The sequence below is a fragment of the Oncorhynchus mykiss genome, chromosome 13 (assembly GCF_057628025.1).
Source record: "Oncorhynchus mykiss isolate SJ-2025 chromosome 13, ASM5762802v1, whole genome shotgun sequence".
Lineage (NCBI taxonomy): Eukaryota > Metazoa > Chordata > Actinopteri > Salmoniformes > Salmonidae > Oncorhynchus > Oncorhynchus mykiss.
This window is the reverse complement of record NC_143034.1, coordinates 5,850,078-5,862,879: the sequence shown is the minus strand read 5'-3', so window position 1 is coordinate 5,862,879 and position 12,802 is coordinate 5,850,078. Positions and strand designations below refer to the sequence as shown.

Genomic DNA, 12,802 nt, shown 5'->3' with positions numbered 1-12,802 from the left:
CTGTCCCCCCCCCCCCTCCTCTACACCATCATATATCAGTGTAGGGGCTGCCCCCCCCCCCTCCACTACACCATCATATATCAGTGTAGGGGCTGTCGTCCCCCCCCTCCACTACACCATCATATATCAGTGTAGGGGCTGTTCTCCTCCACTACACCATCATATATCAGTGTAGGGGCTGTCCCCCCCCCCTCCTCTACACCATCATATATCAGTATAGGGGCTGTTCCCCCCCCCTCCACTACACCATCATATATCAGTGTAGGGGCTGCCCCCCCCCCCCCTCCTCCACTACACCATCATATATCAGTGTAGGGGCTGTCCCCCCCCCCCCCCCCTCCACTACACCATCATATATCAGTGTAGGGGCTGTCCCCCCCCCCCCTCCACTACACCATCATATATCAGTGTAGGGTCTGTTCCCCTCCACTACACCATCATATATCAGTGTAGGGGCTGTTTCTGTCCCCCCCCTCCTCTACACCATCATATATCAGTGTAGGGGCTGCTTCCCTGTAGTAGTTACAGATACATACAGCTATAGAGCCTCCATCCGACCAAACTACACTGTAGTAGTAACAGATCCATACAGCCTCCATCCTACTAAACTACACTGTAGCAGTTACAGATCCATACAGCCTCCATCCTACTAAACTACACTGTAGCAGTTACAGATCCATACAGCCTCCATCCTACTAAACTACACTGTAGTAGTAACAGATCCATACAGCCTCCATCCTACTAAACTACACTGTAGTAGTTACAGATCCATACAGCCTCCATCCTACTAAACTACACTGTAGTAGTAACAGATCCATACAGCCTCCATCCTACTAAACTACACTGTAGTAGTTACAGATGCCTCCATCCTACTAAACTACACTGTAGCAGTTACAGATCCATACAGCCTCCATCATACTAAACTACACTGTAGCAGTTACAGATCCATACAGCCTCCATCCTACTAAACTACACTGTAGCAGTTAGAGATCCATACAGCCTCCATCCTACTAAACTACACTGTAGCAGTTACAGATCCATACAGCCTCCATCCTACTAAACTACACTGTAGCAGTTACAGATCCATACAGCCTCCATCCTACTAAACTACACTGTAGCAGTAACAGATCCATACAGCCTCCATCCTACTAAACTACACTGTAGCAGTTACAGATCCATACAGCCTCCATCCTACTAAACTACACTGTAGCAGTTACAGACCCATACAGCTATGGAGCCTCCATCCTACTAAACTACACTGTAGCAGTTACAGACCCATACAGCTATGGAGCCTCCATCCTACTAAACTACACTGTAGCAGTTACAGATCCATACAGCCTCCATCCTACTAAACTACATTGTAGCAGTTACAGACCCATACAGCCTCCATCCTACTAAACTACATTGTAGCAGTTACAGACCCATACAGCCTCCATCCTACTAAACTACACCTCAGCTACTCTTCCTGAGTTAAGCTTATATATACAGGACCAGTCAAAACTTGACACCTCCTCATTCAAGGGTTTCTCTTTATTTTCTACATTGTAAAATATACTCAGCAAAAAAATAAACATCCTCTCACTGTCAACTGCGTTTATTTTCAGCAAACTGAACTAAAGTAAATATTTGTATGAACATAACAAGATTTAACAACCGAGACATAAACTGAACAAGTTCCACAGACATGTGACCAACATAAATTGAATAATGTGTCCCCGAACAAATGGTGGGTCAAATCAAAAGTAACAGTCGGTATCATTAAATTACTGCAGTGCATCTCCTCCTCATGGACTGCACTAGATTTGCCCGTTCTTGCTGTGAGATGTTACCCCACTCTTCCAACAATGCAACTGCAAGTTCCCGGACATTTCTGGGGGGAATGGACCTAGCCCTCACCCTCCGATCCAACAGGTCCCAGACATGCTCAATGGGATTGAGATACGGGCTCTTTGCTGTCCATGGCAGAACACTGACATTCCTGTCTTGCAGGAAATCACTCACAGAACGAGCAGTATGGCTGGTGGCATTGTCATGCTGGAGGGTCATGTCAGGATGAGCCTGCAGGAAGGGTACCACATGAGGGAGGAGGATGTCTTCCCTGTAACACACAGCATTGAGATTGCCTGCAATGACAACAAGCTCAGTCCGATGAAGCTGTGACACATACTTGGGTAACTCTGTATTTTGGCTGCAATCTGAGGCTGGTAACTCTAATGAATGTATCCTCTGCAGCAGAGGTAACTCTGCGTGTTCCTGTGGCAGTTCTCATGAGAGCCAGTTTCCTCATAGCGCCTGATGTTTTTTGCCACTGTACTTGAAGAAACTTTCAAAGTTCTTAATTTTCCTGATTGACCTTCATGTCTTAAAGTAATGATGAACTGACATTTCTCTTTGCTTATTTGAGCTGTTCTTGCCATAATATGGACTTCATCTTTTACCAAATAGGGCTATCTTCTGTAAACCCCCCCCCCCCCCTACCTTGTCACAACACAACTGATTGGCTCAATTGCATTAAGAAGGAAAGAAATTCCACAAATGAACTTAACAAGGCACACCTGTAATCGAAATGCATTCTAGGTGATTACGTCATGAAGCTGGTTGAGAGAATGCCAAGAGTGTGCAAAGCTGTCATCAAGGCAAAGGGTGGATACTTTGAAAAATCTAAAAAAAACAAATGTAGACCTATTTGTGAGTATGATTAAATATATACAATTAGATTTCATGACAAAAACACAAATCCTCAGTCAAAACCATAAGCCAGAACATGTATTTCCACAATGAGTAGTGACATGAAGAGTATGTATTCTCTCATGCTCTTTCAGGACCATTAATTGGGTAAAACTCTTTCACACTGGGAGCAGAGGTGAGGCTACCCTCCTTTGTGTGTCACCTCATGTGTTTTCAGGTACCCTAACCGGGTAAAACCATTTCCACACTGAGATCATTGGAAAGGCTTCTCCCCTGTGTGTGCCCTCTCATGACTTTTCAGGCTCCTTAATTGGGTAAAACTCTTTCCACACTGAGAGCATTGGAACGGCTTCTCTCCTGTGTGTATTCTCTCATGTGTTCTCAGGTTCCCAATCCGGGTAAAACTCTTTCCACACTGCGAGCATTGGAATGGCTTTTCACCTGTGTGTATTCTCTTATGCTCTTTCAGTTGCCCTGACCAACTGAAACTCTTTTCACAATGGGAACAGTGGTAAGGCTTTTCCCCTGTGTGTATTCTCTCATGTGATTTCAAGTCCCCTGATCGGGAAAATGTATTTCCACACTGAGAGCATTGGAATGGTTTTTCCCCTGTGTGTTTTCTCCAATGAACTTTCAGTTGTGCTGGCTCGATAAATCTCTTTCCACACTGGAAGCATTGGTAAGGCTTATCTCCTGTGTGTATTCTCTCATGCGATTTTAGGTTCCCTAACCGGGTAAAACTCATTCCACACTGAGAGCAGTTGTAAGACTTCTTCTCTGCGTGTGTTCTCTTGTGGTTTTTAAGATTCCCTAAATGGGTAAAACTCTTTCCACACTGGGAACAGTGGTGTCGTCTCGTTGGTTCAGACGTCTCTGGTTCCTCTGAGTCGGGTCTCTCTTCTGCCAAAGACAAACAGAGTGGTTAAAACAGGGAGACCTGAATGAAATCTCCACATACATTTTAGTCATTTAGTCAGACCCTCTTATCCAGAGAGACTTACAGTCAAGTGCTCTTAGCATGTGATGCATGTGCTCCATTGTCTCTTAGCATGTGATGCATGTGCTCCATTGTCTCTTAGCATGTGATGCATGTGCTCCATTGTCTCTTAGCATGTGATGCATGTGCTCCATTGTCTCTTAGCATGTGATGCATGTGCTCCATTGTCTCTTTGCATGTGATGCATGTGCTCCATTGTTCACATGACCCATGTATTTTACACTGTGTGGCTTCAAGGGAATAGTATGGTCACTATCCAGAGCAACTTGTTAGTGCATCCATCTTAAGGTAGCTAGGTGAGACAACCACAACAGTGATAGTAAATACAGTTTCCCTCAGTTAGTGCATCCATCTTAAGGTAGCTAGGTGAGACAACCACAACAGTGATAGTAAATACAGTTTCCCTCAGTTAGTGCATCCATCTTAAGGTAGCTAGGTGAGACAACCACAACAGTGATAGTAATTACAGTTTTCCTCAGTTAGTGCATCCATCTTAAGGTAGCTTGGTGAGACAACCACAACAGTGATAGTAATTACAGTTTTCCTCAGTTAGTGCATCCATCTTAAGGTAGCTAGGTGAGACAACCACAACAGTGATAGTAATTACAGTTTTCCTCAGTTAGTGCATCCATCTTAAGGTAGCTTGGTGAGACAACCACAACAGTGATAGTTAACATGTCTCAGATGGGCTACGTATTCACCGATTGGATGGTTTCTCTCATCGAGCGGGTTCTAGAAGTATCTGGACGTTTGGATTGATAAAGATCTAAAGTCTAGAAAACATGAAGCTCGTTAAAAAGCTCCAATGTAAAGTAGACTTCTTCATTTTAGAAAAACATATTGGCCTCTCCACAAAGAGCAGGAAGCAGATGACAACTTTCCTGCCATTCTTGACTATGGTGGCGCCATTTCCCAGAATGCAGCAGATGACAACTTTCCTGCCATTCTTGACTATGGTGGCGCCATTTCCCAGAATGCAGCAGATGACAACTTTCCTGCCATTCTTGACTATGGTGGCGCCATTTCCCAGAATGCAGCAGATGACAACTTTCCTGCCATTCTTGACTATGGTGGCGCCATTTCCCAGAATGCAGCAGATGACAACTTTCCTGCCATTCTTGACTATGGTGGCGCCATTTCCCAGAATGCAGCAGATGACAACTTTCCTGCCATTCTTGACTATGGTGGCGCCATTTCCCAGAATGCAGCAGATGACAACTTTCCTGCCATTCTTGACTATGGTGGCGCCATTTCCCAGAATGCAGCAGATGACAACTTTCCTGCCATTCTTGACTATGGTGGCGCCATTTCCCAGAATGCAGCAGATGACAACTTTCCTGCCATTCTTGACTATGGTGGGAGGCCATTTACCAGAATGCAGCAGATGACAACTTTCCTGCCATTCTTGACTATGGATAATACTCTGAAACCTGCAGCAGATAATACTCTGAAACCTGCAGCAGATAATACTCTGAAACCTGCAGCAGATAATACTCTGAAACCTGCAGCAGATAATACTCTTAAACCTGCAGCAGATAATACTCTGAAACCTGCAGCAGATAATACTCTGAAACCTGCAGCAGATAATACTCTGAAACCTGCAGCAGATAATACTCTGAAACCTGCAGCAGATAATACTCTGAAACCTGCAGCAGATAATACTCTGAAACCTGCAGCAGATAATACTCTTAAACCTGCAGCAGATAATACTCTTAAACCTGCAGCAGATAATACTCTTAAACCTGCAGCAGATAATACTCTGAAACCTGCAGCAGATAATACTCTGAAGCCTGCAGCAGATAATACTCTGAAACCTGCAGCAGATAATACTCTTAAACCTGCAGCAGATAATACTCTTAAACCTGCAGCAGATAATACTCTGAAACCTGCAGCAGATAATACTCTTAAACCTGCAGCAGATAATACTCTGAAACCTGCAGCAGATAATACTCTGAAACCTGCAGCAGATAATACTCTGAAACCTGCAGCAGATAATACTCTGAAACCTGCAGCAGATAATACTCTGACACCTGCAGCAGATAATACTCTGAAACCTGCAGCAGATAATACTCTGACACCTGCAGCAGATAATACTCTGAAACCTGCAGCAGATAATACTCTGAAACCTGCAGCAGATAATACTCTGAAACCTGCAGCAGATAATACTCTGAACCCTGCAGCAGATAATACTCTGAAACCTGCAGCAGATAATACTCTGAAACCTGCAGCAGATAATACTCTGAAACCTGCAGCAGATAATACTCTGAAACCTGCAGCAGATAATACTCTGAAACCTGCAGCAGATAATACTCTGAAACCTGCAGCAGATAATACTCTGAAACCTGCAGCAGATAATACTCTAAAACCTGCAGCAGATAGTACTCTGAAACCTGCAGCAGATAGTACTCTGAAACCTGCAGCAGATAATACTCTGAAACCTGCAGCAGATAATACTCTGAAACCTGCAGCAGATAATACTCTTAAACCTGCAGCAGATAATACTCTTAAACCTGCAGCAGATAATACTCTGAAACCTGCAGCAGATAATACTCTGAAACCTGCAGCAGATAATACTCTGAAACCTGCAGCAGATAATACTCTGAAACCTGCAGCAGATAATACTCTTAAACCTGCAGCAGATAATACTCTTAAACCTGCAGCAGATAATACTCTTAAACCTGCAGCAGATAATACTCTTAAACCTGCAGCAGATAATACTCTGAAACCTGCAGCAGATAATACTCTTAAACCTGCAGCAGATAATACTCTGAAACCTGCAGCAGATAATACTCTGAAACCTGCAGCAGATAATACTCTTAAACCTGCAGCAGATAATACTCTTAAACCTGCAGCAGATAATACTCTTAAACCTGCAGCAGATAATACTCTGAAACCTGCAGCAGATAATACTCTTAAACCTGCAGCAGATAATACTCTTAAACCTGCAGCAGATAATACTCTTAAACCTGCAGCAGATAATACTCTTAAACCTGCAGCAGATAATACTCTGAAACCTGCAGCGGATAATACTCTTAAACCTGCAGCGGATAATACTCTGAAACCTGCAGCAGATAATACTCTTAAACCTGCAGCAGATAATACTCTTAAACCTGCAACAGATAATACTCTTAAACCTGCAGCAGATAATACTCTGAAACCTGCAGCAGATAATACTCTTAAACCTGCAGCAGATAATACTCTTACAACCTGCAGCAGATAATACTCTTAAACTTGCAGCAGATAATACTCTGAAACCTGCAGCAGATAATACTCTGAAACCTGCAGCAGATAATACTCTGAAACCTGCAGCAGATAATACTCTGAAACCTGCAGCAGATAATACTCTTAAACCTGCAGCAGATAATACTCTGAAACCTGCAGCAGATAATACTCTGAAACCTGCAGCAGATAATACTCTGAAACCTGCAGCAGATAATACTCTGAAACCTGCAGCAGATAATACTCTTAAACCTGCAGCGGATAATACTCTTAAACCTGCAGCGGATAATACTCTGAAACCTGCAGCAGATAATACTCTTAAACCTGCAGCAGATAATACTCTGAAACCTGCAGCAGATAATACTCTTAAACCTGCAGCAGATAATACTCTGAAACCTGCAGCAGATAATACTCTTAAACCTGCAGCAGATAATACTCTGAAACCTGCAGCAGATAATACTCAAACCTGCAGCAGATAATACTCTGAAACCTCTGGATGCCGTCTACCTTGGCGCCCTTCTTTTTAATCACAGGTGACAGTTTTAATCACTGCATCCTGTATCAGGTGACAGTTTTAATCACTGCATCCTGTATCAGGTGACAGTTTTAATCACTGCATCCTGTATCAGGTGACAGTTTTAATCACTGCATCCTGTATCAGGTGACAGTTTTAATCACTGCATCCTGTATCAGGTGACAGTTTTAATCACTGCATCCTGTATCAGGTGACAGTTTTAATCACTGCATCCTGTATCAGGTGACAGTTTTAATCACTGCATCCTGTATCAGGTGAGCTGGACCTCACTAAAGTCCCGTAGATCTCTTCATTACTCCATTCTTATGTGATCTCAGGCTGATACAGAGAGACTCATCCATGCTTTTATTACAAGCAGGCTTGACTAATGTAATGCTCTCCTGGCTGGTCTACCCAAGAAAGCCTTTGGTCAACTGCAAAGCATACAGTATGCTGCAGACCAAGACCAGACAGAGAACATACGCTACACTGATTTTAAGGTCTCTGTACTGGCTGCCTGTGAGTTTTAGAATTCATTTTAAAATGATTCTATTGGTTTTTAAATCAATCCATGATTGAGCACCAATACATGTCAGACATGTTTTTAAGTGATGTACCCAGTAGGTCCCTCAGGTCCTCTGGCCTTTTAACTCAAAGCCTAGGACCAAGAGGCATGGAGAGGGAGCCTTTAGTTACTATTCCCCCAGCCTCTGGACTAGCCTGCTAGAGAACCTGAGGGGGACCAAGAGGCATGGAGAGGGAGCCTTTAGTTACTATGCCCCCAGACTCTGGACTAGCCTGCTAGAGAACCTGAGGGGGACCAAGAGACATGAAGAGGCAGCCTTTAGTTACTATACCCCCAGACTCTGGACTAGCCTGCTAGAGAACCTGAGGGGGACCAAGAGACATGGAGAGGCAGCCTTTAGTTACTATACCCCCAGACTCTGGACTAGCCTGCTAGAGAACCTGAGGGAGACCAAGAGGCATGGAGAGGCTTTAGTTACTATACCCCCAGACTCTGGACTAGCCTGCTAGAGAACCTGAGGGGGACCAAGAGGCATGGAGAGGCAGCCTTGAGTTAATTTCATTATTTTTTTAAAATTTCATTTTACCTTTATTTAACTAGGCAAGTCAGTTAAGAACACATTCTTATTTTCAATGACAGCCTAGGAACAGTCGGTTAACTGCCTTGTTCAGGGGCAGAATGACAGATTTTTTACCTTGTTAGCTCGGGGATTCTATCTTGCAACCTTCCAGTTACTAGCGCCAACACTCTAACCACTGGGATACCTGCCGCCCCAGCAGGTAGTCTAATATGCCCCCAGCCTCTGGAATAGCCTGCCAGAGAACCTGAGGGGGACCAAGAGGCATGGAGAGGCAGCCTTTAGTTACTATACCCCCAGACTCTGGACTAGCCTGCCAGAGAACCTGAGGGGGACCAAGAGGCATGGAGAGGGAGCCTTTAGTTACTATACCCCCAGACTCTGGACTGCCACCCCAGCAGGTAGTCTAATATGCCCCCAGCCTCTGGAATAGCCTGCTAGAGAACCTGAGGGGGACCAAGAGGCATGGAGAGGGAGCCTTTAGTTACTATACCCCCAGACTCTGGACTAGCCTGCCAGAGAACCTGAGGGAGACCAAGAGGCATGGAGAGGGAGCCTTTAGTTACTATACCCCCAGACTCTGGACTAGCCTGCCAGAGAACCTGAGGGAGACCAAGAGGCATGGAGAGGGAGCCTTTAGTTACTATACCCCCAGACTCTGGACTAGTCTGCCAGAGAACCTGAGGGGGACCAAGAGGCATGGAGAGGCAGCCTTTAGTTACTATACCCCCAGACTCTGGACTAGCCTGCCAGAGAACCTGAGGGAGACCAAGAGGCATGGAGAGGGAGCCTTTAGTTACTATGCCCCCAGACTCTGGACTAGCCTGCTAGAGAACCTGAGGGGGACCAAGAGGCATGGAGAGGGAGCCTTTAGTTACTATACCCTCAGACTCTGGACTAGCCTGCTAGAGAACCTGAGGGAGACCAAGAGGCATGGAGAGGGAGCCTTTAGTTACTATGCCCCCAGACTCTGGACTAGCCTGCCAGAGAACCTGAGGGAGACCAAGAGGCATGGAGAGGGAGCCTTTAGTTACTATGCCCCCAGACTCTGGACTAGCCTGCCAGAGAACCTGAGGGGGACCAAGAGGCATGGAGAGGGAGCCTTTAGTTACTATGCCCCCAGACTCTGGACTAGCCTGCCAGAGAACCTGAGGGGGACCAAGAGGCATGGAGAGGGAGCCTTTAGTTACTATACCCCCAGACTCTGGACTAGCCTGCTAGAGAACCTGAGGGGGACCAAGAGGCATGGAGAGGGAGCCTTTAGTTACTATGCCCCCAGACTCTGGACTAGCCTGCTAGAGAACCTGAGGGGGACCAAGAGGCATGGAGAGGGAGCCTTTAGTTACTATGCCCCCAGACTCTGGACTAGCCTGCTAGAGAACCTGAGGGGGACCAAGAGGCATGGAGAGGGAGCCTTTAGTTACTATGCCCCCAGACTCTGGACTAGCCTGCCAGAGAACCTGAGGGGGACCAAGAGGCATGGAGAGGCTTTAGTTACTATACCCACAGCCTCTGGACTAGCCTGCCAGAGAACCTGAGGGGGACCAAGAGACATGGAGAGGCTTTAGTTACTATACCCACAGCCTCTGGACTAACCTGCCAGAGAACCTGAGGGGGACCAAGAGACATGAAGAGGGAGCCTTTAGTTACTATGCCCCCAGACTCTGGAATAGTATAGTCCAGCCTGCTAGAGAAGCTGAGGGGGGCTGAAACTGTGGACATTTTTAAAAGAGATCAACACCTTTTTAGCAGTGCTTTTCCTCAGCTTTTTAGTCACTCAGTTTTTACTGTTCTTCTTCATGTGTTGTGTGGTAAAGGTTTCAGTTTTTACTGTTCTTCTTCATGTGTTGTGTGGTAAAGGTTTCAGTTTTTACTGTTATTCTTCATGTGTTGTGTGGTAAAGGTTTCAGTTTTTACTGTTATTCTTCATGTGTTGTGTGGTAAAGGTTTCAGTTTTTACTGTTATTCTTCATGTGTTGTGTGGTAAAGGTTTCAGTTTTTACTGTTATTCTTCATGTGTTGTGTGGTAAAGGTTTCAGTTTTTACTGTTCTTCTTCATGTGTTGTGTGGTAAAGGTTTCATTGTTTTTACTGTTCTTCTTCATGTGTTGTGTGGTAAAGGTTTCAGTTTTTACTGTTCTTCTTCATGTGTTGTGTGGTAAAGGTTTCAGTTTTGATTGTAGTTCTTTAATTGTATATCCCCTTATGTGTTTAGTAGTAAATACTTCAGTTTTATTTTCAGTGTTTTTATTTATTTCCTGTGAAGGACATTGTTTTGCATTCCATGTCTGAAATGTGCTGTATAAATAAAGCTTGATTTGAATATTATTAGCATTAACCCCGAACACCTGTGTGTAAGCTAACTGGGGAGGAAGTTTAGTTCGACAATTGGAGCCATACACAGTGTTTAGATCCGTGCAGTACGTCTCTTTTCTATTTCAAAGAATCTTTGTCGCTGACATGAACTATAACGGGCATATCAGCATGTTTTCTAAAACTGTTGGAGCACAGCGTCGGAAATGTAGTTTGCATGGAGCCAAATGTGGGTGAATGTAATGGCTGAAAACCCTACATACATAGAAGGGTTTTCGAAAGCTTAAATATTATTAATGTAGTTTACATGGAGCCAAATGTGGGTGAATGTAATGGCTGAAAACCCTACATACATAGAAGGGTTTTCGAGAGCTTACATATTATTAATGTAGTTTACATGGAGCCAAATGTGGGTGAATGTAATGGCTGAAAACCCTACATACATAGAAGGGTTTCCGAGAGCTTAAATATTATTAATGTAAAAGTCCATGTACCAATCACAGATTGGCCCTTTAACAATTCCTATAGTACTGAACAACCTATTCATGTGTAGACAGTGCGGAGTCTATGCCCGTTTTTAAGACAATACTCACTGGTGTTAATCAGATCTTCAGTCTCCTCTTCATCTCCTTCCTCCTCTTTCGCTCCCAAAACGCCTTCCTCCTTTACCTTCATTGAGATATCGTCCTCTTCCTCTCTAAAAGGTTCTTCCACTTTTTTCACTATAACATCCTCATCTTCCTCCTGTTTAATTCTGAAAGCTTCTACCTCTTCCTCTTCCACTGTGACAGCCTCTATCCCCTCTTCCTCGTTCACTGTGGCAGTCTCTATCCCCTCTTCCTTGTTCACTGTGACAGCCTCTATCTCTTCTTCCTCTTTCACTGTGACAGCCTCTATCCCCTCTTCCACTCCAAAAAGATCTTTCTCTTTTTTCACAATAACATCCTCCTCTTCCTCCTTTTTTATTCTGAAAGCTTCTACATCTTCCTCTTTCACTCCAAAAATATATTTATCTTCTTTCACTATAACAGACTCCTCTTCCTCCTTTTTGATTCTGAAAGCTTCTACCTCCTCCTCTACCACTGTGACAGCCTCTATCCCCTCTTCCTCTTTCACTACAAACTGTTTTTTCTCTTCTTTCACTTTAACATCCTCCTGTTCTTCTTTCAATGTGATTTCCTCCTGTTTTATTCTGAAAGCTTCTTCTTCTTTCACTGTAATATTCTCATCTTCTTCTTTTACGACAATGTTCAGCTCCAGAGCTCCTTTCTCCGTCCAGTAGACCTCCTCTTCTTTAGCAAGGGGCGAGTAGCTTAGTGAGCTCATGGTCAGGGATGTTAGCTAGCTAGGTAGCATTAGCGACTAGCCTAGTGCTAGGCTCAGAATCAAATCAATCTGAACAAATTAATAAATTGAACAAGTACGTTAAGTTAACTCCTGTGTATAAAACACCTATTAATATACACAAAATAGTAAAAGTAGCTTCAATTATTCGGTTTTATGTCGGCTAGCAAGCCGATGTGGCTGATTCAGTAGTCGACAGCCTCCCGTCCACTAGATTATACGTCACGCAAGAAGAATCAGCTGAAATACTCATATCGCCATCTGCTGACTGGAGTGGACAACACAATTATCCACTACATCAAATCCAATCTTATTTGTCAAATGCGCCGAATACAACAGCTGTCGACTTTACCGTGAAACACTTACTCACAAGCCCTTAACTAACAATCTCCTTATTTTACTAGGGAAAAAAATGTAATACACAAATCAACATACATGATGGAAAAGGGCCTTTTTTTAAATTGATTTGGAAAATTATTTAGAATCATTCAAACGTATGCAAAACAAAACGTCCCAAATGTATTGGCTACATGTCTGTGTTTGATATACGGATTTGTTTTGTTTTTTCCTCTTTGCAATTTTATATTTGGGTAATCCCTCTGTCTGTTCCGTGTTTTATGTTATT

General features: G+C 43.9%; 1 protein-coding gene across 1 annotated transcript; it reads right to left on the bottom strand.

The window, feature by feature from the left end:
- Positions 1–1,578: 1,578 nt before the first annotated feature.
- On the bottom strand, positions 1,579–12,399 carry LOC110515697 (uncharacterized). Its single transcript, XM_021594500.3, has 2 exons — positions 11,427–12,399; positions 1,579–3,588 (listed from the first exon to the last, which is right to left on the bottom strand). The coding sequence occupies exons 1-2, from the start codon at positions 12,157–12,159 to the stop codon at positions 2,942–2,944; spliced, it is 1,380 nt and encodes a 459-aa protein (XP_021450175.3). The 5' UTR covers positions 12,160–12,399; the 3' UTR covers positions 1,579–2,941.
- Positions 12,400–12,802: the final 403 nt, after the last annotated feature.

Coding starts and splice junctions, on each gene's coding strand:
- LOC110515697 (XM_021594500.3), bottom strand. CDS start 12,159: ATGAGCTCACTAAGCTACTCGCCCCTTGCTAAAGAAGAGGAGGTCTAC. Junction 3,589..11,426: donor TGAAGATCTGATTAACACCA/GTGAGTATTGTC, acceptor TGTCTTTGGCAG/AAGAGAGACCCGACTCAGAG.